We start from the raw sequence: 24,385 nt of genomic DNA, 5'->3' as shown, positions 1-24,385 counted from the left end.
AACTCGTCAGTAAAGAGCATTTTTTGCCAGGCCTGTCTGGTCCAGCGACGGTGGGTTTGTGCCCATAGGCGGCATTGTGCCGGTGATGTCTGGTGAGGACCTGCCTTACAACAGGTTTACAAGCCCTCAGTCCAGCCTCTCTCAGCCTATTGCGGACAGTCTGAGCACTGATGGAGGGATTGTGCGTTCATGGTGTGACTCGAGCAGTTGTTGTTGCCATCCTGTACCTGTCCCACAGGTGTGATGTTCGGATGTACCGATCCTGTGCAGGTGTTGTTACACGTGGTCTGCCACTGCGAGGACGATCAGCTGTCCATCCCGTCTCCCTGTAGTGCTGTCTTAGGTGTCTCACAGTACGGACATTGCAATTTATTGCCCTGGCCACATCTGCAGTCCTCATGCCTCCTTGCAGCATTCCTAAGGCACGTTAACACAGATGAGCAGGGACCCTGGGCATCTTTCTTTTGGTGTTTTTCAGAGTCAGTAGAAAGGCCCCTTTAGTGTCCTAGGTTTTCATAACTTTGACCATAATTGCCTACCATTTGTAAGCGTCTTATTTTAACGACTGTTCCACATTAATTGTTTATGGTTCATTGAACAAGCATGGGGAAACAGTGTTTAAACCCTTTACAATGAAGATCTGTGAAGTTATTTGGATTTTTACAAATTATCTTTGAAAGACAGGGTCCTGAAAAAAAAGACATTTCTTTATTTTTTTTTGGCTTGTGAATTGTTGCATTATTCAAGAGTGTCATATGGTAGATGCATTAAAAAAAAAAAAACAGTTTGAATCTTAGCTAATAGTTCAATACTTTGCAATGAATGCTTAGCTTAGCTTAGGCTACTCTAGGCTCATTACACTCCCGTCACAAATGTAAATGATAAAAATGTATCTACATATGTCAATTGAAATTTCATCCCAGTCCTTCTCGTCAATGAGAAAAGGCCCTAAGACCCAGAAAAAAAAACACTCTGACAAAACCAACCTCTAAAAAGGTTAAAAAAAGCTCTTCTGTATTCAGACAAAAATAGAAGCTGTGTTATCATTTTAAGCAAGGTGTGGTGGAAGAACAAGTCATGCAGTGTTATGCATACCATCCTATACAGTGGCTGTCAGGAAGTGTTCACACCCTTTGACATATTCCACATGTTGTTGTTGTGTTACAGCCTGAATTTAAAATGGATAATATTGACATTGTGTCACTGATCACAATACTGACAAAGTAGAATCCTGTTTTTTAGAATGTATTTTTTTATATTTTTTTTTTTTTTTTTTACAAATGAATTACAAAAGAAAAGCAAAAATATATTTTGAGTCAATAAGTATTCAATTCCCTTTATTACGCAAGTCTACAATTAGCTAAATAAGTTCAGGAGTAAAAATGTGCTTAACAACTCACATAATAAGTTGCATGGACTCTGTGAGCAGTAAGTGTTTAACATGATGGTTGAATGACTACCTCATCTCTGTACCTCCACACATACAATTATCTGTAAAAGGTCCCACAGTCCAGCAGTAAATTCCAAACACAGATTTAACCAACTCAGGGATTTCACCATGAGGCCAATGGTAACTTTAAAACAGTTACAGTGTTTATTGGCTGTCATAGGAGAACTGAGGATGGATCAACAACATTGTAGTTACTCCACAATACTAATCTAACTGACAGAGTGAACAACAGGAAGCCTGTAGAGAATAGAACATATTTCAAAACATGCATCCTGTTTGCAATAAGGCACTTAAGTAATACTGAAGAAAAAAAAAAATGGTAAAGAAACAAACGTTTTGTTCTGAATAAAAAGCGGTATGTTTGGGGCAAATCTAACACATTACTGAATACCACTCTTTATATTTTCAAGCATGGTGGTGGTTGCATCATGTTATGGGTATGCTTGCCATAAACACAGGCAAAATCTTAGAGGAAAACCCGGTTCAGTCTGCTTTCCACCAGACACTGGGAGATTAATTCACCTTTCAGCAGGACAATAACCTAGAACACAAGGCCAACACCCGTCCAGGCTTACTGGAGTTGCTTATCAAGACGACATTGAAGGTTCCTGAGTGGCCAAGTTAAACCTTTTACTTAAAATCAGCTTGGAAATCTATGGCAACACTTAAATGGTTGTCTAGCAATGATCAACAACCAGCTAGACAGAGTTTTTAAAAGGATATTGGGCAAAATGCTGAACAATCCCGGTGTGAAAAGCTTTTAGAGAGACTCAGAAAGACTCACAGCTGTAGTCGCTGCTAAAGGTGATTCTAACAGGTATTGACTCAGGGGGTTGAACACTTAACTAATCAAGATATATTGGTGTTTTATTCTTCCACTTTAACAGAGAACTTTGTATAGATTGACAAAAAATGACAAATCCATTTTAATCCCACTTTGTAACACAACAAAATGTAGAACAAGTCAAGGTGGTTGAATACTTTCCGAAGGCACTGTATGTTCTGACCATCATTATATTTCCACGCTTGTGAAGAGGAAGGTAGTGCAAGAACATCTAGAAATGCTGTAACAGTTTAGCCTGGAGAAATCCAGTCCGTTTGTGCTAACATTCCACTATGACAATGGAAAGGGAATGACAGCTCAACAGACTGGAACACATTTAGCAACAGTGGCGTCATAATTCAATAATTACAGTGAATCAAACCTCCATATGTTCATTAGGTATCAAGGTTTGGCTTTTTGGCATTCCACACTGCTCATAACCTCTTAGTATGCACACAATGGGGTTTCTGCTCATAACCTCTTAGTATGCACACAATGGGGTTTCTGCTCATAACCTCTTAGTATGCACACAATGGGGTTTCTGCTCATAACCTCTTAGTATGCACACAATGGGGTTTCTGCCGATAATCTCTTAGTATGCACACAATGGGGTTTCTTCTGCCCATAACCTCTTAGTATGCACACAATGGGGTTTCTTCTGCTCATAACCTCTTAGTATGCACACAATGGGGTTTCTTCTGCTCATAACCTCTTAGTATGCACACAATGGGGTTTCTTCTGCCCATAACCTCTTAGTATGCACACAATGGGGTTTCTGCCCATAACCTCTTAGTATGCACACAATGGGGTTTCTTCTGCTCATAACCTCTTAGTATGCACACAATGGGGTTTCTTCTGCTCATAACCTCTTAGTATGCACACAATGGGGTTTCTGCTCATAACCTCTTAGTATGCACACAATGGGGTTTCTTCTGCTCATAACCTCTTAGTATGCACACAATGGGGTTTCTTCTGCTCATAACCTCTTAGTATGCACACAATGGGGTTTCTTCTGCTCATAACCTGTTAGTATGCACACAATGGGGTTTCTTCTGCCCATAACCTGTTAGTATGCACACAATGGGGTTTCTTCTGCTCATAACCTGTTAGTATGCACACAATGGGGTTTCTGCCCATAACCTGTTAGTATGCACACAATGGGGTTTCTTCTTGTGTGATGAACTAAAACAACTAAATAAATAACATTGCAACAAAGCAAAGCGTTGTGTCCTGTGACAAATAAACAGTCACGGGATAATGGCTTGACTTTTTCTTTATGTGTCCCAATCTCCTTTTAGGTGAAATGAAGTGCTATTCTGGAACCAAACTGTGAACTGGAACATTAAGGAAAAACAATAAGGCAGCATTTGGCATTTCAATATGGCATATTCAGTTGAAGTCGGAAGTTTACATACACCTTAGCCAAATAAATTTAAAAACTCAGTTTTTCACAATTCCTGACATTTAATCCTAGTAAAAATTCACTGTCTTAGGTCAGTTAGGATCACCACTTTATTTTAAGAATGTGAAATGTCAGAATAATAGTAGAGAGAATGATTTATTTCAGCTTTTATTTCTTTCATCACATTCATCACATTCCCAGCGGGTCAAAAGTTTACATACACTCAATTAGTATTTGGTAGCATTGCCTTTAAATTGTTTAACTTGGGTCAAATGTTTCGGGTAGCCTTCCACAAGCTTTCCACAATAAATTGGGGGAATTTTGGCCCATTCCTCCTCACAGAGCTGGTGTAACTGAGTCAGGTTTGTAGACCTCCTTGCTCACACACGCTTTTTCAGTTCTGCCCACACAATTTCTATAGGATTGAGGTCAAGGCTTTGTGATGGCCACTCCAATACCTTGACTTTGTTGTCCTTAAGCCATTTTGCCACAACTTTGGAAGTATGCTTGGGGTCATTGTCCATTTGGAAGACCCATTTGCGACCAAGCTTTAACTTCCTGACTGATGTCTTGAGATGTTGCTTCAATATATTCACATAATTTTCCTCCCTCATGATGCCATCTATTTTGTGAAGTGCACCAGTCCATCCTGCAGCAAAACACCCCCACAACATGATGCTGCCACTCCTGTGCTTCACAGTTGGGATGGTGTTCTTCGGCTTGCAAGCCCCCCCTTTTTCCTCCAAACATAACGATGGTCATTATGGCCAAACAGTTATATTTTTGTTTCATCATACCAGAGGACATTTCTCCAAAAAAGTATGATCTTCGTGCAGTTGCAAACCGTAGTCTGGCTTTTTTATGGCGGTTTTGGAGCAGTGGCTTCTTCCTTGCTGAGCGGCCTTTCAGGTCATGTCAACATAGGACTCCTTTTACTGTGGATAAAGATACTTTTGTACCCGTTTCCTCCAGCATTGATTTGCACTTTTCGCCACAAAGTACGTTCATCTCTAGGAGACAGAACGCGTCTCCTTCCTGAGCGGTATGACGGCTGCGTGGTCCCATGGTGTTTATACTTGCGTACTATTGTTTGTACAGATGAACGTGGTACCTTCAGGCATTTGGAAATTGCTCCCAAGGATGAACCAGACTTGTAGAGGTCTACTAATTTCTTTCTGAGGTCTTGGCTGATTTCTTTTGATTTTCCCATGATGTCAAGCAAAGAGGCACTGAGTTTGAAGGCAGGCCTTGAAATACATCCACAGGTACACCTCCAATTTACTCAAATTATGTCAATTAGCCCATCAGAAGCTTCTAAAGCCATGACATCATTTTCTGGAATTTTCCAAGCAGTTTAAAGGCACCAGTCAACTTAGTGGATGTAAACTTCTGACCCACTGGAATTGTGATACAGTGAATTATAAGTGAAATAATCTGTCTCTAAATAATTGTTGGAAAAATTACTTGTGTCATGCACAAAGTAGATGTCCTAACCGACTTGCCAAAACTATAGTTTGTTAACAAGACATTTGTGGAATGGTTGAAAAACAAGTTTTAAATGACTCCAACCTAAGTGGATGTAAACTTCCGACTTCAACTGTACGCTGTAGATACGTTATATATCCCTTTAGTAACACACCTGACAGCATTATTATTAGCATGCTTTAGCTCAAGCGCAGGGAATGAGGGGGGACATACAGGGGCAGAGACAGACAGATGGGAGTCAAGTACCAGCATGTGTCTATGCATTGTATTGTTGCTATAATAAATCATGTTTCTATGCATTATTTTGTCTCTATTATAAACCGTGTCGATTTAATAATGCACAGTGGAAGGAAGGACGAAGCATGTTGGAGAAGCAGTGTCACCCAGACCGTTCTTAGCCTGGTATTAACAATACATCTGAAACAGTACAGAACATAGCCTGGTATTAACAATACATCTGAAACAGTACAATACTTTTCCCGATCGTAATATCTGAATCTAGGGGTTCCCAACTTGTTTTTTATTTTCCACAAGTCCTTGTTGGAGGATTTCCTACTTATTGAATGAATTAGATATTTTTCTGTGTTTAATTTTCAATAAAAGTGAGGGAAAAATGATACTTGAGTGTGGATAAACAAGGGTCTGCAGCTTCTGTTTTCATTTTTGTTCAAATAGTTGCAATCTTTGCTATGTGCAAAATAAAGCTGCATGGTCTATTTGTGGCCTTGCAGCTGCATAGAATCATGTGATGCTTGAATAAAATGTTAAAAAAATAAAAAATAAAATAAATAAAATGTAATCGAAAGTAGAACTGCTGTTAAGGCAAATAGTTTTGTAACTGGAACACACAGGAGAGACAGTACAGGTCCGTAGTGGGGCAGAAGGACAGGTGTGGGGCAGAAGGACGGGTATGGGGCAGAAGGACGGGTATGGGGCAGAAGGACGGGTATGGGGCAGAAGGACGGGTATGGGGCAGAAGGACGGGTATGGGGCTGAAGGACGGGTATGGGGCTGAAGGACGGGTATGGGGCTGAAGGACGGGTATGGGGCTGAAGGACGGGTATGGGGCTGCCTGCTCCTGGGTATTTCTGGGAGTCTGTACAGACAGATTGTAAACACTCCCCATCTGTTCCGGAATCTCCCCAAAACAGGAAACTACAACGCTCCACCCTGTCCCCATCTCCCTATCCATGACCATCTCCCGTCTGCATCCCAAATAGCACTTTTACCTTTATAGTGCACTACTTTTGACATGCACTATATAGGGAATAGGGTGCCAATTGGGACGCTTTCCTCCTCACTCCCTCTCTCTCTGATCCACACCGAAGAGAGAAAGATATTCACTGGCGTAGCGGTTTAACATTGACACTCAGGCTACAGCCTGTCTAACAGAGACAGTTAACAAATGGAACGATAACTTCCACTAATGAGCAGCATCCAGAGGCATTTAACTAGGGGAAATTGTTCCACTATTGAATTATTTCTACGTATTTTTCCATAGACACACCCTGTTTTAATAGAAATCAAGTAACCATTTTTAGATCGGTAAGTTAGTTTACCCAGATATTTAAACCTGTAGTAATCATGGACGACTACGGAACCGGTCGGTCACGCAGGGAATATGTTTGACCTACAGGGGGCCCCCTTCGACGTTGTTAGTCACTCGCGCTCAGATATAATTAACATGGCATAAATCATGGCAAAATGTGTAGAACTGCAGGAAATTAACTTTAAAAACTGCAAAAATGTTATCATTGCCCCATGGCAAAATGAGTAGAATTACATGAAACTTGTCATAAAATGTTAGCATGCACATTTTCGAGGAACTGTTTAAATTTGAATAACATCTTCAGGTCTCAAAATCATTGTCATCTGGTTACTCTAAATTCTAAACTAAACAAATCGAAAAGTTACTTCTATTGCCAACTAGATAAAAATAGCAAAAAATAAATAAATACAATTTTACAAATCTATAAATCACATTGGCTACGCATATCCTGTCTGAACCTAACTTGAAACAATGTATCAACTATCAACTGGGTCCGGCCCATAGCAAACCTGATTAAAAAAAATATATATATATATCCTATCAAATCACATTAGCTACGCATATCCTGTAGCAAACTAACTTCAACTATCAACTGGGTCCAGCCCATAGCAAACCTGCATTATTGTATCAACTATTCTGGGCCCTCAAGAGTTTCCTGCGCCAGTGAGCTCTGGTAAGACAAGGGGTAAACGGTTCAGTCAGATTTACTGCTTCCACCTCACTCTGTATAGCTGGGGTTGGTAGTACAGTAGTTAGATAACACTGCTTCCACCTCACTCTGTATAGCTGGGGTTGGTAGTACAGTAGTTAGATACCCTGCTTCCACCTCACTCTGTATAGCTGGGGTTGGTAGTACAGTAGTTAGATAACCTGCTTCCACCTCACTCTGTATAGCTGGGGTTGGTAGTACAGTAGTTAGATAACCTGCTTCCACCTCACTCTGTATAGCTGGGGTTGGTAGTACAGTAGTTAGATACACTGCTTCCACCTCACTCTGTATAGCTGGGGTTGGTAGTACAGTAGTTAGATACACTGCTTCCACCTCACTCTGTATAGCTGGGGTTGGTAGTACAGTAGTCAGATGACCTGCTTCCACCTCACTCTGTATAGCTGGGGTTGGTAGTACAGTAGTCAGATAACCTGCTTCCACCTCACTCTGTATAGCTGGGGTTGGTAGTACAGTAGTCAGATAACCTGCTTCCACCTCACTCTGTATAGCTGGGGTTGGTAGTACAGTAGTCAGATAACCTGCTTCCACCTCACTCTGTATAGCTGGGGTTGGTAGTACAGTAGTCAGATAACCTGCTTCCACCTCACTCTGTATAGCTGGGGTTGGTAGTACAGTAGTCAGATGACCTGCTTCCACCTCACTCTGTATAGCTGGGGTTGGTAGTACAGTAGTCAGATAACCTGCTTCCACCTCACTCTGTATAGCTGGGGTTGGTAGTACAGTAGTCAGATAACCTGCTTCCACCTCACTCTGTATAGCTGGGGTTGGTAGTACAGTAGTCAGATAACCTGCTTCCACCTCACTCTGTATAGCTGGGGTTGGTAGTACAGTAGTCAGATAACCTGCTTCCACCTCACTCTGTATAGCTGGGGTTGGTAGTACAGTAGTCAGATAACCTGCTTCCACCTCACTCTGTATAGCTGGGGTTGGTAGTACAGTAGTCAGATAACCTGCTTCCACCTCACTCTGTATAGCTGGGGTTGGTAGTACAGTAGTTAGATAACCTGCTTCCACCTCACTCTGTATAGCTGGGGTTGGTAGTACAGTAGTCAGATACACTGCTTCCACCTCACTCTGTATAGCTGGGGTTGGTAGTACAGTAGTTAGATAACCTGCTTCCACCTCACTCTGTATAGCTGGGGTTGGTAGTACAGTAGTCAGATACACTGCTTCCACCTCACTCTGTATAGCTGGGGTTGGTAGTACAGTAGTTAGATACACTGCTTCCACCTCACTCTGTATAGCTGGGGTTGGTAGTACAGTAGTCAGATAACCTGCTTCCACCTCACTCTGTATAGCTGGGGTTGGTAGTACAGTAGTCAGATACCCTGCTTCCACCTCACTCTGTATAGCTGGGGTTGGTAGTACAGTAGTCAGATACACTGCTTCCACCTCACTCTGTATAGCTGGGGTTGGTAGTACAGTAGTTAGATACACTGCTTCCACCTCACTCTGTATAGCTGGGGTTGGTAGTACAGTAGTTAGATACACTGTAGGTACAGTAGTTTTAGATTGTTCTTGGAGTAAAACAGAGCTGGAAACCTCACGTCTTCGTACCACCCTATTCCCTTTATAGTGCCCTACTGTTGACCAGAGTCCTTTACAGTATAGTGCCCTACTGTTGACCTTTACAGTATAGTGCCCTACTGTTGACCAGAGTCCTTTACAGTATAGTGCCCTACTGTTGACCTTTACAGTATAGTGCCCTACTGTTGACCTTTACAGTATAGTGCCCTACTGTTGACCAGAGTCCTTTACAGTATAGTGCCCTACTGTTGACCTTTACAGTATAGTGCCCTACTGTTGACCTTTACAGTATAGTGCCCTACTGTTGACCAGAGTCCTTTACAGTATAGTGCCCTACTGTTGACCTTTACAGTATAGTGCCCTACTGTTGACCTTTACAGTATAGTGCCCTACTGTTGACCGAGTTTTACAGTATAGTGCCCTACTGTTGACCAGAGTCCTTTACAGTATAGTGCCCTACTGTTGACCTTTACAGTATAGTGCCCTACTGTTGACCTTTACAGTATAGTGCCCTACTGTTGACCTTTACAGTATAGTGCCCTACTGTTGACCAGAGTCCTTTACAGTATAGTGCCCTACTGTTGACCAGAGTCCTTTACAGTATAGTGCCCTACTGTTGACCTTTACAGTATAGTGCCCTACTGTTGACCTTTACAGTATAGTGCCCTACTGTTGACCTTTACAGTATAGTGCCCTACTGTTGACCTTTACAGTATAGTGCCCTACTGTTGACCCTTTACAGTATAGTGCCCTACTGTTGACCCTTTACAGTATAGTGCCCTACTGTTGACCAGAGTCCTTTACAGTATAGTGCCCTACTGTTGACCAGAGTCCTTTACAGTATAGTGCCCTACTGTTGACCAGAGTCCTTTACAGTATAGTGCCCTACTGTTGACCTTTACAGTATAGTGCCCTACTGTTGACCTTTACAGTATAGTGCCCTACTGTTGACCAGAGTCCTTTACAGTATAGTGCCCTACTGTTGACCTTTACAGTATAGTGCCCTACTGTTGACCTTTACAGTATAGTGCCCTACTGTTGACCTTTACAGTATAGTGCCCTACTGTTGACCTTTACAGTATAGTGCCCTACTGTTGACCAGAGTCCTTTACAGTATAGTGCCCTACTGTTGACCAGAGTCCTTTACAGTATAGTGCCCTACTGTTGACCAGAGTCCTTTACAGTATAGTGCCCTACTGTTGACCAGAGTCCTTTACAGTATAGTGCCCTACTGTTGACCAGAGTCCTTTACAGTATAGTGCCCTACTGTTGACCAGAGTAGTACACTACGAAGGGAATAGGGTGCCATTTGGGACGCATGTTCACTTCCAAAACTCCAGGCTCCTCAGCAGGACAGGCTGTAAAACTACAGGCTCCTCAGCAGGACAGGCTGTAAAACTACAGGCTCCTCAGCGGGACAGGCTGTAAAACTACAGGCCTCCTCAGCAGGACAGGCTGTAAAACTACAGGCCTCCTCAGCAGGACAGGCTGTAAAACTACAGCCTCCTCAGCAGGACAGGCGGTAAAACTACAGGCTCCTCAGCAGGACAGGCTGTAAAACTACAGGCCTCCTCAGCAGGACAGGCTGTAAAACTACAGGCTCCTCAGCGGGACAGGCTGTAAAACTCCAGGCTCCTCAGCAGGACAGGCTGTAAAACTACAGGCCTCCTCAGCAGGACAGGCTGTAAAACTACAGGCCTCCTCAGCAGGACAGGCTATAAAACTACAGGCTCCTCAGCGGGACAGGCTGTAAAACTACAGGCCTCCTCAGCGGGACAGGCTGTAAAACTACAGGCCTCCTCAGCGGGACAGGCTGTAAAACTACAGCCTCCTCAGCAGGACAGGCTATAAAACTACAGGCCTCCTCAGCGGGACAGGCTGTAAAACTACAGGCCTCCTCAGCGGGACAGGCTGTAAAACTACAGGCTCCTCAGCGGGACAGGCTGTAAAACTACAGGCCTCCTCAGCGGGACAGGCTGTAAAACTACAGGCCTCCTCAGCGGGACAGGCTGTAAAACTACAGGCTCCTCAGCAGGACAGGCTGTAAAACTACAGGCCTCCTCAGCAGGACAGGCTGTAAAACTACAGGCCTCCTCAGCGGGACAGGCTGTAAAACTACAGCCTCCTCAGCGGGACAGGCTGTAAAACTACAGGCCTCCTCAGCGGGACAGGCTGTAAAACTACAGGCCTCCTCAGCAGGACAGGCTGTAAAACTACAGGCCTCCTCAGCAGGACAGGCTGTAAAACTACAGGCCTCCTCAGCAGGACAGGCTGTAAAACTACAGCCTCCTCAGCGGGACAGGCTGTAAAACTACAGGCCTCCTCAGCAGGACAGGCTGTAAAGTCAGAAACCACAATGGACATGGGAGGAGAAACACATTCCACATCTGGATGTGATGAGAGCCCCTCCCCCACTACTATCCAGGCTGTTTCCCAGCCGGCCGTGACTGGGAATCCCATAGGGCGCCGCACAATTGGCCCAGCGTCGTCCGGGTTTGGCCGGTGTAGGCCATCATTATAAATAAGAATTTGTTCTTCACTGACTTGCCTAGTTAAATAAAGGTTCAATAAAAAAAATTACAAAATAAACTACTGCTCGCCACTCTCACAATATAGCCAGATAATAGTTACATTATATCATGGAGTGGACCAGCGGTTAAGTCTTTCAAAAGACAGGTTAGTTCATTGCAAAGGCTAGTTCATGTTGTTTAGCAGTTTAGCAATGGAGGACAGACAGGATTGATTAATAAACTACATCTCTCTCGACCTCAACCTGCACTATGAAGTTGCATTGCATCGTTCTGCTCTGCAAAAGATGACTAGAGATAAATGACTAGAGATGCATGACTATAGCTGAATAGAGATGGATGACTAGAGATAAATGACTAGAGATGCATGACTATAGCTGAATAGAGATGGATGACTAGAGATCGAGATTAATGACTAGAGATGAATAGAGATGGATAACTAGAGATGGATAACTAGAGATGAATAGAGATGGATGACTAGAGATGGATAACTAGAGATGGATGACTAGAGATGAATAGAGATGGATGACTAGAGATGAATAGAGATGGATAACTAGAAATGAATAGAGATGGATGACTAGAGATGGATAACTAGAAATGAATAGAGATGGATGACTAGAGATGGATAACTAGAAATGAATAGAGATGGATGACTAGAAATGGATGACTAGAAATGAATAGAGATGGATGACTAGAAATGGATGACTAGAAATGAATAGAGATGGATGACTAGAGATGGATGACTAGAGATGGATGACTAGAGATGAATAGAGATGGATGACTAGAGATGGATGACTAGAGATGAATAGAGATGGATGAATAGAGATGGATGACTAGAGATGGATGACTAGAGATGAATAGAGATGGATGAATAGAGATGGATAGAGATGGATAACTAGAGATGAATAGAGATGGATGACTAGAGATGGATAGAGATGGATGAATAGAGATGGATAGAGATGGATGACTAGAGATGAATAGAGATGGATGACTAGAGATGGATAGAGATGATAACTAGAGATGAATAGAGATGGATGACTAGAGATGGATAGAGATGGATAACTAGAGATGAATAGAGATGGATGACTAGAGATGAAGAGATGGATGACTAGAGATGGATAGAGATGGATGACTAGAAATGGATGACTAGAGATGGATGACTAGAGATGAAGAGATGGATGACTAGAGATGGATAGAGATGGATGACTAGAAATGGATGACTAGAGATGGATGACTAGAGATGAATAGAGATTGATGACTAGAGATGAATAGAGATGGATGACTAGAGATGGATGACTAGAGATGGATGACTAGAGATGGATGACTAGAGATGGATGACTAGAAATGGATGACTAGAGATGAATAGAGATGGATAGAGATGGATGACTAGAAATGGATGACTAGAGATGGATGAATAGAGATGGATGACGAGAAATGAATAGAGATGGATGACTAGAGATGGATGACTAGAGATGAATAGAGATGGATGACTAGAAATGAATAGAGATGGATAGAGATGGATGACTGGAATTCTGGAATATACAGTATGTCCCAGTGCCCTGGTTTCCTGGTTGTGGAATATACAGTATGTCCCAGTGCCCTGGTTTCCTGGTTGTGGAATATACAGTATGTCCCAGTGCCCTGGTTGTGGAATATACAGTATGTCCCAGTGCCCTGGTTTCCTGGTTGTGGAATATACAGTATGTCCCAGTGCCCTGGTTGTGGAATATACAGTATGTCCCAGTGCCCTGGTTGTGGAATATACAGTATGCCCCAGTTCCCTGGTTGTGGAATATACAGTATGTCCCAGTGCCCTGGTTGTGGAATATACAGTATGTCCCAGTGCCCTGGTTTCCTGGTTGTGGAATATACAGTATGTCCCAGTGCCCTGGTTTCCTGGTTGTGGAATATACAGTATGTCCCAGTTCCCTGGTTGTGGAATATACAGTATGTCCCAGTGCCCTGGTTTCCTGGTTGTGGAATATACAGTATGTCCCAGTGCCCTGGTTTCCTGGTTGTGGAATATACAGTATGTCCCAGTGCCCTGGTTTCCTGGTTGTGGAATATACAGTATGTCCCAGTGCCCTGGTTTCCTGGTTGTGGAATACACAGTATGCCCCAGTTCCCTGGTTTCCTGGTTGTGGAATATACAGTATGTCCCAGTTCCCTGGTTGTGGAATATACAGTATGTCCCAGTGCCCTGGTTGTGGAATATACAGTATGTCCCAGTGCCCTGGTTTCCTGGTTGTGGAATATACAGTATGTCCCAGTGCCCTGGTTTCCTGGTTGTGGAATATACAGTATGTCCCAGTGCCCTGGTTGTGGAATATACAGTATGTCCCAGTGCCCTGGTTTCCTGGTTGTGGAATATACAGTATGTCCCAGTTCCCTGGTTGTGGAATATACAGTATGTCCCAGTGCCCTGGTTTCCTGGTTGTGGAATATACAGTATGTCCCAGTGCCCTGGTTTCCTGGTTGTGGAATATACAGTATGTCCCAGTGCCCTGGTTTCCTGGTTGTGGAATATACAGTATGTCCCAGTGCCCTGGTTTCCTGGTTGTGGAATACACAGTATGCCCCAGTTCCCTGGTTTCCTGGTTGTGGAATATACAGTATGTCCCAGTTCCCTGGTTGTGGAATATACAGTATGTCCCAGTGCCCTGGTTGTGGAATATACAGTATGTCCCAGTGCCCTGGTTTCCTGGTTGTGGAATATACAGTATGTCCCAGTGCCCTGGTTTCCTGGTTGTGGAATATACAGTATGTCCCAGTGCTCTGGTTGTGGAATATACAGTATGTCCCAGTGCCCTGGTTTCCTGGTTGTGGAATATACAGTATGTCCCAGTGCCCTGGTTTCCTGGTTGTGGAATATACAGTATGTCCCAGTGCCCTGGTTTCCTGGTTGTGGAATATACAGTATGTCCCAGTGCCCTGGTTTCCTGGTTGTGGAATACACAGTATGCCCCAGTTCCCTGGTTTCCTGGTTGTGGAATATACAGTATGTCCCAGTTCCCTGGTTGTGGAATATACAGTATGTCCCAGTGCCCTGGTTTCCTGGTTGTGGAATATACAGTATGTCCCAGTGCTCTGGTTGTGGAATATACAGTATGTCCCAGTGCCCTGGTTTCCTGGTTGTGGAAGATACAGTATGTCCCAGTGCCCTGGTTTCCTGGTTGTGGAATATACAGTATGTCCCAGTTCCCTGGTTTCCTGGTTGTGGAATATACAGTATGTCCCAGTTCCCTGGTTTCCTGGTTGTGGAATATACAGTATGTCCCAGTGCCTAAAGTGGCTGAGCTATACAAACATTAAGCCCCTCCTCCTCTGTAAGGGCTTTATAAATATCAGAAATAGTTATGTGACAGGTCTTTGGCAGAGCTGGGTCCAGGCACGCCTCGGTCATCATTCCCTGCAATACGCACCATCAATCTATATGAAGGAACACACTCATATCTAGAATATACAGCGCATTCGGAAAGTATTCAGACCCCTTGACCTTTCCAAAGTTTGTTACGTTACAGCCTTATTCTAAAAATGGATTAAATAAATAAAAATCCTCAGCCATCTACATACAATACCCCATAATGACATCACAATACCCCATAATGACATCACAATACCCCATAATGACATCACAATACCCCATAATGACAAAGCAAAAATTGTTTTAGAAATCTTTGCAAATGTATAACAAATTTGGGGGCCTCCCGAGTGGTGCAGTGGTCTAAGGTACTGCATCCCAGTGCTAGCTGTGCCACTAGAGATTCTGGGTTCGAGTCCAGACTCTGTCTCAGCCAACTGCGACAGGGAGACACATGGAGCGGCGCACAATTGGCCCAGCGTCGTCCAGGTTAGGGGAGGGTTTGGCCGGCAGGGATGTCCTTGTCCCATCGCGCACTAGCGACTCCTGTGGCGGGCCGGGGGCAGTGCACGCTGACACGGTCGCCAGTTGTACGGTGTTTCCTCCATCACATTTGTGCGGCTGGCTTCCGGGTTAAGTGGGTGTTGTGTCAAGAAGCAGTGCGGCTGGGTTGTGTTTCGGAGGACGCATGGCTCTCGACCTTCGCCTCTCCTGAGTACAGAAGGGAGTTGCAGTGATGAGACAAGACTGAAACTACCAATTGGATACCATGAAATTGGGGAAATTGGGTAAAAAATTTAAATTAAAATTCAAAAAAATGGAAATATCACATTTACATAAGTATTCAGACCCTTTACTCAGTACTTTGTAGAAGCACCTTTGGCAGCGATTACAGCCTCAAGTCTTCTTGGGTATGATGCTACAATCTTGGCACACCTGTATTTGGGGAGTTTCTCCCATTCTTCTCTGCAGATCCTCTTAAGCTCTGTCAAGTTGGATGGGGAGCGTCGCTGCACAGCTATTTTCAGGTCTCTCCAGAGATGTTAGATCGGTTCAAGTCCGGGCTCTGGCTGGGTCACTCAAGGACATTCAGAGACTTGACCCGAAGCCACTCCTGAGTTGTCTTGGCTGTGTGCTTAGGGTTGTTGTCCTGTTGGAAGGTGAACCTGCGCTCTGGAGCAGGTTTTCATCAAGGATCTTTCTGTACTTTGCGCCATTCATCTTTCCCTCAATCCTGACTAGTCCCCCAGTCCCTGCCGCTGAAAAACCATTCCCACAGCATTTTGCCGCCACCACCATGCTTCACCGTAGGGATGGTGCCAGCTTTCCTCCAGACGGGACGCTTGGCATTCAGGCTAAAAAGTTCAGTCTTGGTTTCATCAGACCAAAGAATCTTGTTTATCATGGTCTGAGAGTCCTTTAGGTGCCTTTTGGAAAACTCCAAGCGGGCTGTCATGTGGCTTTTACTGAGGAGTGGCTTCCGTCTGGCCACTCTAACCATAAAGGCCTGATTGATGGAGTGCTGCAGAAATGGTTATCCTTCTGGAAGGTTCTCCCATCTCTACAGAGGAACTCTATCAGAATGACCATCAGGTTCTTGGTCACCTCCCTGACCGAGTCCCTTCTCCCCTGATTGCTCAGTTTGGCAGGGCGGCCAGCTCTAGGAAGAGTCTTGGTGGTTCCAAACTTCTTCCATTTAAGAATGATGGAGGCCACTGTGTTCCTGGGGAGCTTCAATGTTGCAGAAATGTTTTGGTACCCTTCCCCAGATTTATGCCTCGACACAATCCTGTCTCGGAGCTCTAAGGACAATTCCTTCAACCTCATGGCTTGGTTTTTGCTCTGACATGCACTGTCAACTGTGGGACCTTATATAGACAGGTGTGTGCCTTTCCAAATCATGTCCAATCAATTGAATTTACCACAGGTGGACTCCAATCAAGTTGTAGAAACATCTCAAGGATGATCAATGGAAACAGGAAGCACCTGAGCTCAATTTAGAGTCTCATAGCAAAGGGTCTGAATACTTATAGAAAACATTTTTACAAAAAAATGTTAAACCTCACATCAAATTTGCTAATCTTTCTAAAAACCTGTTTTACTTTGTCATTTTTGGGTATTGTGTGTAGATTGAGTATTTTTTAAATTCATTTTAGAATAAGGGTGTAACAACAACAAAATGTGAGAAAGGGAAAGGTGTCTGAATACTTTCCGAATGCACTGTACATCACCTGATAGTTGGAGACAGACCCGGGTCGTCAGTACAACATACATCACCTGATAGTTGGAGACAGACCCGGGTCGTCAGTACAACATACATCACCTGATAGTAGGAGACAGGCCCGGGTCGTCACTACAACGTACATCACCTGATAGTACGAGGAAGGCCCGGGTCGTCACTACAACGTCTATCACCTGATAGTACGAGGAAGGCCCGGGTCGTCCCTACAACGTCTATCACCTAATAGTATGTAACAGGTCTATCACCTGATAGTACGAGACAGGCCCGGGTCGTCCCTACAACGTCTATCACCTGATAGTAGGAGGAAGGCCCGGGTCGTCACTACAACTAGACACAACAATGACAACTGACCTCTCATCAAAATTCTTTAGGATTACCCTCACGATGTAGCCCAAACGTCAGTCTGTCACTGATTGTCAATGTCAAACACATTTATTTTTTACTTAACAAGTCAAGTCAAGAACAAATTCTTATTTACAATGACGGCCTACCCCCCCCGGGGCCAAACCCCTGACGACGCTGGGCCGATTGTGCGCAGCCCTATGGGATTCCCAATCACAATGAGCACGGATAGATCTGAGACCAGGCTACAGTTCATCTTCAGTTATGGTAAAAACGGTACAGCCTAAACATTCTATAAAATGTTGTTTACAAGGAGGGACAGACTGAAGGGACGAGACCACTGTATAACAGGTTTGTCTACCAGCCTAACCGACCACTGTATAACAGGTTTGTCTACCAGCCTAACCGACCACTGTATAACAGGTTTGTCTACCAGCCTAACCGACCACTGTATAACAGGTTTGTCTACCAGCCTAACCGACCACTGTATTAAAGGTTTGTCTACCAGCCTAACCGACCACTGTATTAAAGGTTTGTCTACCAGCCTAACCGACCACTGTATAACAGGTTTGTCTACCAGCCTAACCGACCACTGTATTAAAGGTTTGTCTACCAGCCTAACCGACCACTGTATTAAAGGTTTGTCTACCAGCCTAACCGACCACTGTATAACAGGTTTGTCTACCAGCCTAACCGACCACTATATAAAAGGTTTGTCTACCAGCCTAACCGACCACTGCATAAACGGTTTGTCTACCAGCCTAACCGACAACTGTATAAACGGTTTGTCTACCAGCCTAACCGACCACTGCATAAACGGTTTGTCTACCAGCCTAACCGACCACTGTATAAACGGTTTGTCTACCAGCCTAACCGACCACTGTATAAAAGGTTTGTCTACCAGTCTAACCGACCACTGTATTAAAGGTTTGTCTACCAGCCTAACCGACCACTGTATTAAAGGTTTGTCTACCAGCCTAACCGACCACTGTATTAAAGGTTTGTCTACCAGCCTAACCGACCACTGTATTAAAGGTTTGTCTACCAGCCTAACCGACCACTGTATTAAAGGTTTGTCTACCAGCCTAACCGACCACTGTATTAAAGGTTTGTCTACCAGCCTAACCGACCACTATATAACAGGTTTGTCTACCAGCCTAACCGACCACTATATAAAAGGTTTGTCTACCAGCCTAACCGACCACTGCATAAACGGTTTGTCTACCAGCCTAACCGACCACTGTATAAACGGTTTGTCTACCAGCCTAACCGACCACTGCATAAACGGTTTGTCTACCAGCCTAACCGACCACTGTATAAACGGTTTGTCTACCAGCCTAACCGACCACTGTATAAACGGTTTGTCTACCAGCCTAACCGACCACTGTATTACAGGTTTGTCTACCAGCCTAACCGACCACTGTATTAAAGGTTTGTCTACCAGCCTAACCGACCACTGTATTAAAGGTTTGTCTACCAGCCTAACCGACCACTGTATAACAGGTTTGTCTACCAGCCTAACCGACCACTGTATAACAGGTTTGTCTACCAGTCTAACCGACCACTGTATTAAAGGTTTGTCTACCAGTCTAACCGACCACTGTATAAAAGGTTTGTCTACCAGTCTAACCGACCACTGTATTAAAGGTTTGTCTACCAGCCTAACCGACCACTGCATAAACGGTTTGTCTACCAGCCTAACCGACCACTGTATAAACGGTTTGTCTACCAGCCTAACCGACCACTGTATTAAAGGTTTGTCTACCAGCCTAACCGACCACTGCATAAACGGTTTGTCTACCAGCCTAACCGACCACTGTATAAACGGTTTGTCTACCAGCCTAACCGACCACTGTATAAAAGGTTTGTCTACCAGTCTAACCGACCACTGTATTAAAGGTTTGTCTACCAGCCTAACCGACCACTGTATTAAAGGTTTGTCTACCAGCCTAACCGACCACTGTATTAAAGGTTTGTCTACCAGCCTAACCGACCACTGTATAACAGGTTTGTCTACCAGCCTAACCGACCACTGTATTAAAGGTTTGTCTACCAGCCTAACCGACCACTGTATTAAAGGTTTGTCTACCAGCCTAACCGACCACTGTATAACAGGTTTGTCTACCAGCCTAACCGACCACTATATAAAAGGTTTGTCTACCAGCCTAACCGACCACTGCATAAACGGTTTGTCTACCAGCCTAACCGACCACTATATAAAAGGTTTGTCTACCAGCCTAACCGACCACTGTATTAAAGGTTTGTCTACATGTTTATATCTTGGAAGTCCATCAGTGTTTAGTCAATGACACGTCAAATACAAGACGTCAGCTTTTCATAACGAACGGTCTCCTAAATTAGTGACCAAAACTCCTCAAACAGCTGATATGACCGGCCTGAGCAACAACAACTGAACGGGAGGTGCCAATATTACTGCAATGTTCATAGAGGGAGTTCTTTGCTGTTCACCACCAAACTACAGCACTCTTTCTGTGATCCACGGAAGGAAGGATAGGCTTTATAACAAGGCTCCATTCCCCCCCCCCATGGGCCCTGGTCAGGCCCCCCATGGGCCCTGGTCAGGCCCCCCATGGGCCCTGGTCAGGCTCCATCCCCCCCCCCCATGGGCCCTGGTCAGGCTCCATCCCCCCCATGGGCCCTGGTCAGGCTCCACCCCCCCATGGGCCCTGGCCAGGCTCCCTCCCCCCCCCCCATGGGCCCTGGTCAGGCTCCATCCCCCCCCATGGGCCCTGGTCAGGCTCCACCCCCCATGGGCCCTGGTCAGGCTCCATCCCCACCCCCCATGGGCCCTGGTCAGGCTCCATCCCCCCCATGGGCCCTGGTCAGGCTCCATCCCCCCCCCATGGGCCCTGGTCAGGCTCCATCCCCACCCCCATGGGCCCTGGTCAGGCTCCATCCCCCCCATGGGCCCTGGTCAGGCTCCACCCCCCCATGGGCCCTGGTCAGGCTCCATCCCCACCCCCATGGGCCCTGGTCAGGCTCCATCCCCCCCCATGGGCCCTGGTCAGGCTCCATCCCCCCCCCATGGGCCCTGGTCAGGCTCCATCCCCCCCATGGGCCCTGGTCAGGCTCCATCCCCCCATGGGCCCTGGTCAGGCTCCACCCCCATGGGCCCTGGTCAGGCTCCCCCATGGGCCCTGGTCAGGCTCCATCCCCCCCCCCCCATGGGCCCTGGTCAGGCTCCACCCCCCCCCCATGGGCCCTGGTCAGGCTCCACCCCCCCCCATAGGCCCTGGTCAGGCTCCATCCCCCCCATGGGCCCTGGTCAGGCTCCATCCCCCCACATGGGCCCTGGTCAACAGTATTACACTATAAATCGCGTGCCATTTGGGATGTAACCCAGAGCTTTCAGGCCATGAGACCAGTGGATTATCCTGAGAATTGGGACAAACGCTAATCCTCAGTAATTTCACATCCTGCCATAGTCCTGCCTGGGGCCACAATACAGACTACAGAGAATAACACGTTATTCCACCTCTGGAATTTAGAATTACTCTCTGCATAGAAGAACAGAGTTCGGCCCACATTTCAGGTAAGAAAAGCAGACCTCCCACAGCCCAGCTCTGTAGGCTAACCTCCCTCATTATAGCACAGCTCTGTAGCCAAACCTCCCTCATTATAGCCCAGCTCAGAAGGCTAATCTCCCTCATCATAGCCCAGCTCTGTGAGCTAACCTCCCTCATTATAACCCAGCTCTATAGGCTAACCTCCCTCATCATAGCCCAGCTCTGTAGGCTAAACTCTCCTCATTATAGCCCAGCTCTGTAGGCTAACCTCCCTCATTATAGCCCAGCTCTGTAGGCTAACCTCCCTCACTATAGCCCAGCTCTGTAGGCTAACCTCCCTCATCATAGCCCAGCTCTGTAGGCTAACCTCCCTCATCGTAGCCCAGCTCTGTAGGCTAACCTCCCTCATCGTAGCCCAGCTCTGTAGGCTAACCTCCCTCATCATAGCCCGGCTCTGTAGGCTAACCTCCCTCATCATAGCCCAGCTCTGTAGGCTAACCTCCCTCATTATAGCCCAGCTCTATAGGCTAACCTCCCTCATTATAACCCAGCTCTATAGGCTAACCTCCCTCATTATAGCCCAGCTCTGTAAGCTTACCTCCCTCATTATAGCCCAGCTCTGTAAGCTAACCTCCCTCATTATAGCCCAGCTCTGTAGGCTGCTCCCTCATTATAGCCCAGCTCTGTAGGCTATCCTCCCTCATCATAGCCAAGCTCTGTAGGCTAACCTCTCCTCATTATAGCCCAGCTCTGTAGGCTAACCTCCCTCATTATAGCCCAGCTCTGTAAGCTAACCTCCCTCATTATAGCCCAGCTCTGTAAGCAAACCTCCCTCATTATAGCCCGGCTCTGTAAGCTATTCTCCCTCATTATAGCCCGGCTCTGTAGGCTAACCTCTCCTCATCATAGCCCAGCTCTATAGGCTAACCTGCCTCATTATAGCCCAGCTCTATAGGCTAAACTCCCTCATTATAGCCCAGCTCTGTAAGCTAACCTCCCTCATTATAGCCCAGCTCTGTAAGCTAACCTCCCTCATTATAGCCCAGCTCTGTAAGCTAACCTCCCTCATTATAGCCCAGCTCTGTAAGCTAACCTCCCTCATTATAGCCCAGCTCTGTAAGCTAACCTCCCTCATCATAGCCCAGCTCTGTAGGCTAACCTCTCCTCATTATAGCCCAGCTCTGTAGGCTAACCTCTCCTCATTATAGCCCAGCTCTGTAGGCTAACCTCCCTCATTATAGCCCAGCTCTGTAGGCTAACCTCCCTCATTATAGCCCAGCTCTGTAAGCTAACCTCCCTCATTATAACCCAGCTCTGTAAACTAACCTCTCCTCATTATCGCCCAGCTCTATAGGCTAACCTCCCTCATCATAGCCCGGCTCTATAGGCTAAACTCCCTCAGCCCAGCTCTGTAGGCTAACCTCCCTCATCATAGCCCAGCTCTATAGGCTAACCTCCCTCATTATAGCCCAGCTCTGTAAGCTAACCTCCCTCATTATAGCCCAGCTCTATAAGCTAACCTCCCTCATTATAGCCCAGCTCTGTAGGCTAACCTCCCTCATTATAGCCCAGCTCTGTAAGCTAACCTCCCTCATTATAACCCAGCTCTGTAGGCTAACCTCCCTCATTATAGCCCAGCTCTGTAAGCTAACCTCTTGTAGCCTAACACAGCCTGAAAAGTAATAACATGGCTGTCTAGAATGGCTATCAGATAGCATAGTTCCCTCTCCATAGTCCCCTGTCCATAGTTCCCTGTCAATAGTTCCCTGTCCCCTGTCCATAGTCCCCTCTCCATAGTCCCCATAGTCCCCTCTCCATAGTCCCCTCTCCATAGTCCCCTCTCCATAGTCCCCTCTCCATAGTCCCCATAGTCCCCTCTCCATAGTCCCCTCTCCATAGTCCCCTCTCCATAGTCCCCTCTCCATAGTCCCCTCTCCATAGTCCCCATAGTCCCCTCTCCATAGTCCCCTCTCCATAGTCCCCTCTCCATAGTCCCCTCTCCATAGTCCGTTTAACAAACTAGTCTGCATGTAGAGGGCGTGTCTGGTAGTGCAGAGGCCCTGGGTAAAAGCTGCAGCATGATCTGACAGTTGCTGTGTTTATAAAAGTCAACTTTAGAATAAAACCCTCTAATAACCCCAATAAAGAAAGGTCAAGTGTACTAATGTGTTGTAGAATGTAAGGCTTTCGAGTTACAAATAATAATAATAATCTGTCTCTCTTTGAAACACTGCAGGACTCTTTCTAGAACAGACCACCGTGAAGGAAAGGGGCCGGTGTTGTCTAAATCTCCCCCTGAAGCGCTGAAATCAAATGGAATATACAGCAAAAGACTTCAAACCTCAAAAAAATGAAACCTACTCGTTTTTCATGCATATTCTGTCCTGAAACACCTTATCCAGGGGGATGACGGCTTGGCCCAGAAACACGTCCAGTCCCATGAGCGCCCGGTGCATCACCGTGAGGACCAAGTCGCTGCTCCCGGGTGGGTATGCGCCCCCGTCCCCAACCTGCTCCAGAACACCGGGTAATAACTCGAAACAACATTCCTCTTTCCATTCGGGAGCAGTGGTCTTTTCCAGAACACAAGTCGAGTATTTCTCCTTGCCCACCTGGATAATGGTGTAGACGTCGCTGGTACCGTGTTTACCCTTCGCCCGCAAACCTTTTCCCCGCAGAACGGTGACCTGGACGTGTGTAGGAACCCATCTCTGGTCGTCGTCGTCTATATTTAGCGAGGACATGTCCAAATAAACACAACAGAGAGAGAGACAGGCTCAAATCTAAAGGTGGAAATGGTATGATACCCAGCCGTTTCCCTCCGCCGTCTCTCAGAGATACACAGCTAGTCCGCGACAAGGCTGCTCGGCATTATTGTATCCTTTAAGTTTTGTCGGTATTGTTGGGTCTGTCTGGAGTGTCCTGACTGTTCGTTGCCCCAGCATGTGTTCGGTGGCGTATGCTCGGCTATGGTAATAAAGGATATCAACCGTACGACGCGCCCGAGTAAAGCGCCCCCTCCTCTCTGCGGTCAGAATTGTTCTAACCATAGACAATTATAGAGGTCTCTAGTGGACACAAGGCCATCGTCGAATGCGCAGCGCTATTGAGGGATTCCATCATTTTCAACTGGGTGGGACGTTTCAACTTCATTGGTTGATTCCTCCTGGTGACCCATCAGGAGGGATCAGCCAATCGTAAAGAATAAAATGGACTTCTTCAAAATGGAGATTGTCTCATTGGCTTTGCCCATGCGCTTACAGACGCCATAATAGAACTATATAAGAATGTTTTCTCTATTATTCTCTATGGTTGAAACCAAGGCGGCGCCTTTATACTTCTCTCTACAGGAAGACAGACGCAAGTAGAAAACAGCTTCCACCACAATCACCCGTGGCTCAGTTTATCAGCATCTCTAG

General features: G+C 45.7%; 1 protein-coding gene and 1 long non-coding RNA gene across 5 annotated transcripts in view; both read right to left on the bottom strand.

Annotated features, from left to right (window-relative positions):
* Positions 1-24,007, bottom strand: part of LOC106565696 (uncharacterized) — a 64,273-nt gene extending 40,266 nt beyond the window's left edge. For 3 of the 4 annotated variants that reach the window (XR_006761160.1, XR_006761159.1, XM_045704322.1), the window contains exon 1: positions 23,328-24,004. Coding sequence is in view for 2 of the 4 variants with exons in the window: in XM_045704322.1 (XP_045560278.1) it covers positions 23,328-23,710 (383 nt within the window). In the remaining 2 variants the exon portion in view is untranslated. Of the gene's footprint in view, positions 1-23,327 lie in introns of all 4 variants that reach the window. The other variant, XM_045704379.1, reaches the window with a different exon arrangement.
* Positions 2,704-3,852, bottom strand: LOC123729543 (uncharacterized). Its single transcript, XR_006761167.1, has 2 exons — positions 3,414-3,852; positions 2,704-3,059 (listed from the first exon to the last, which is right to left on the bottom strand). It is a non-coding gene; the product is annotated as an uncharacterized lncRNA (long non-coding RNA).
* Positions 24,008-24,385: the final 378 nt, after the last annotated feature.

The sequence above is a fragment of the Salmo salar genome, chromosome ssa01 (genome assembly GCF_905237065.1).
Source record: "Salmo salar chromosome ssa01, Ssal_v3.1, whole genome shotgun sequence".
NCBI classification, from domain to species: Eukaryota; Metazoa; Chordata; class Actinopteri; order Salmoniformes; family Salmonidae; genus Salmo; species Salmo salar.
Note: the sequence above shows the minus strand (reverse complement) of the source record. Positions and strands in the feature narration are given on the sequence as shown.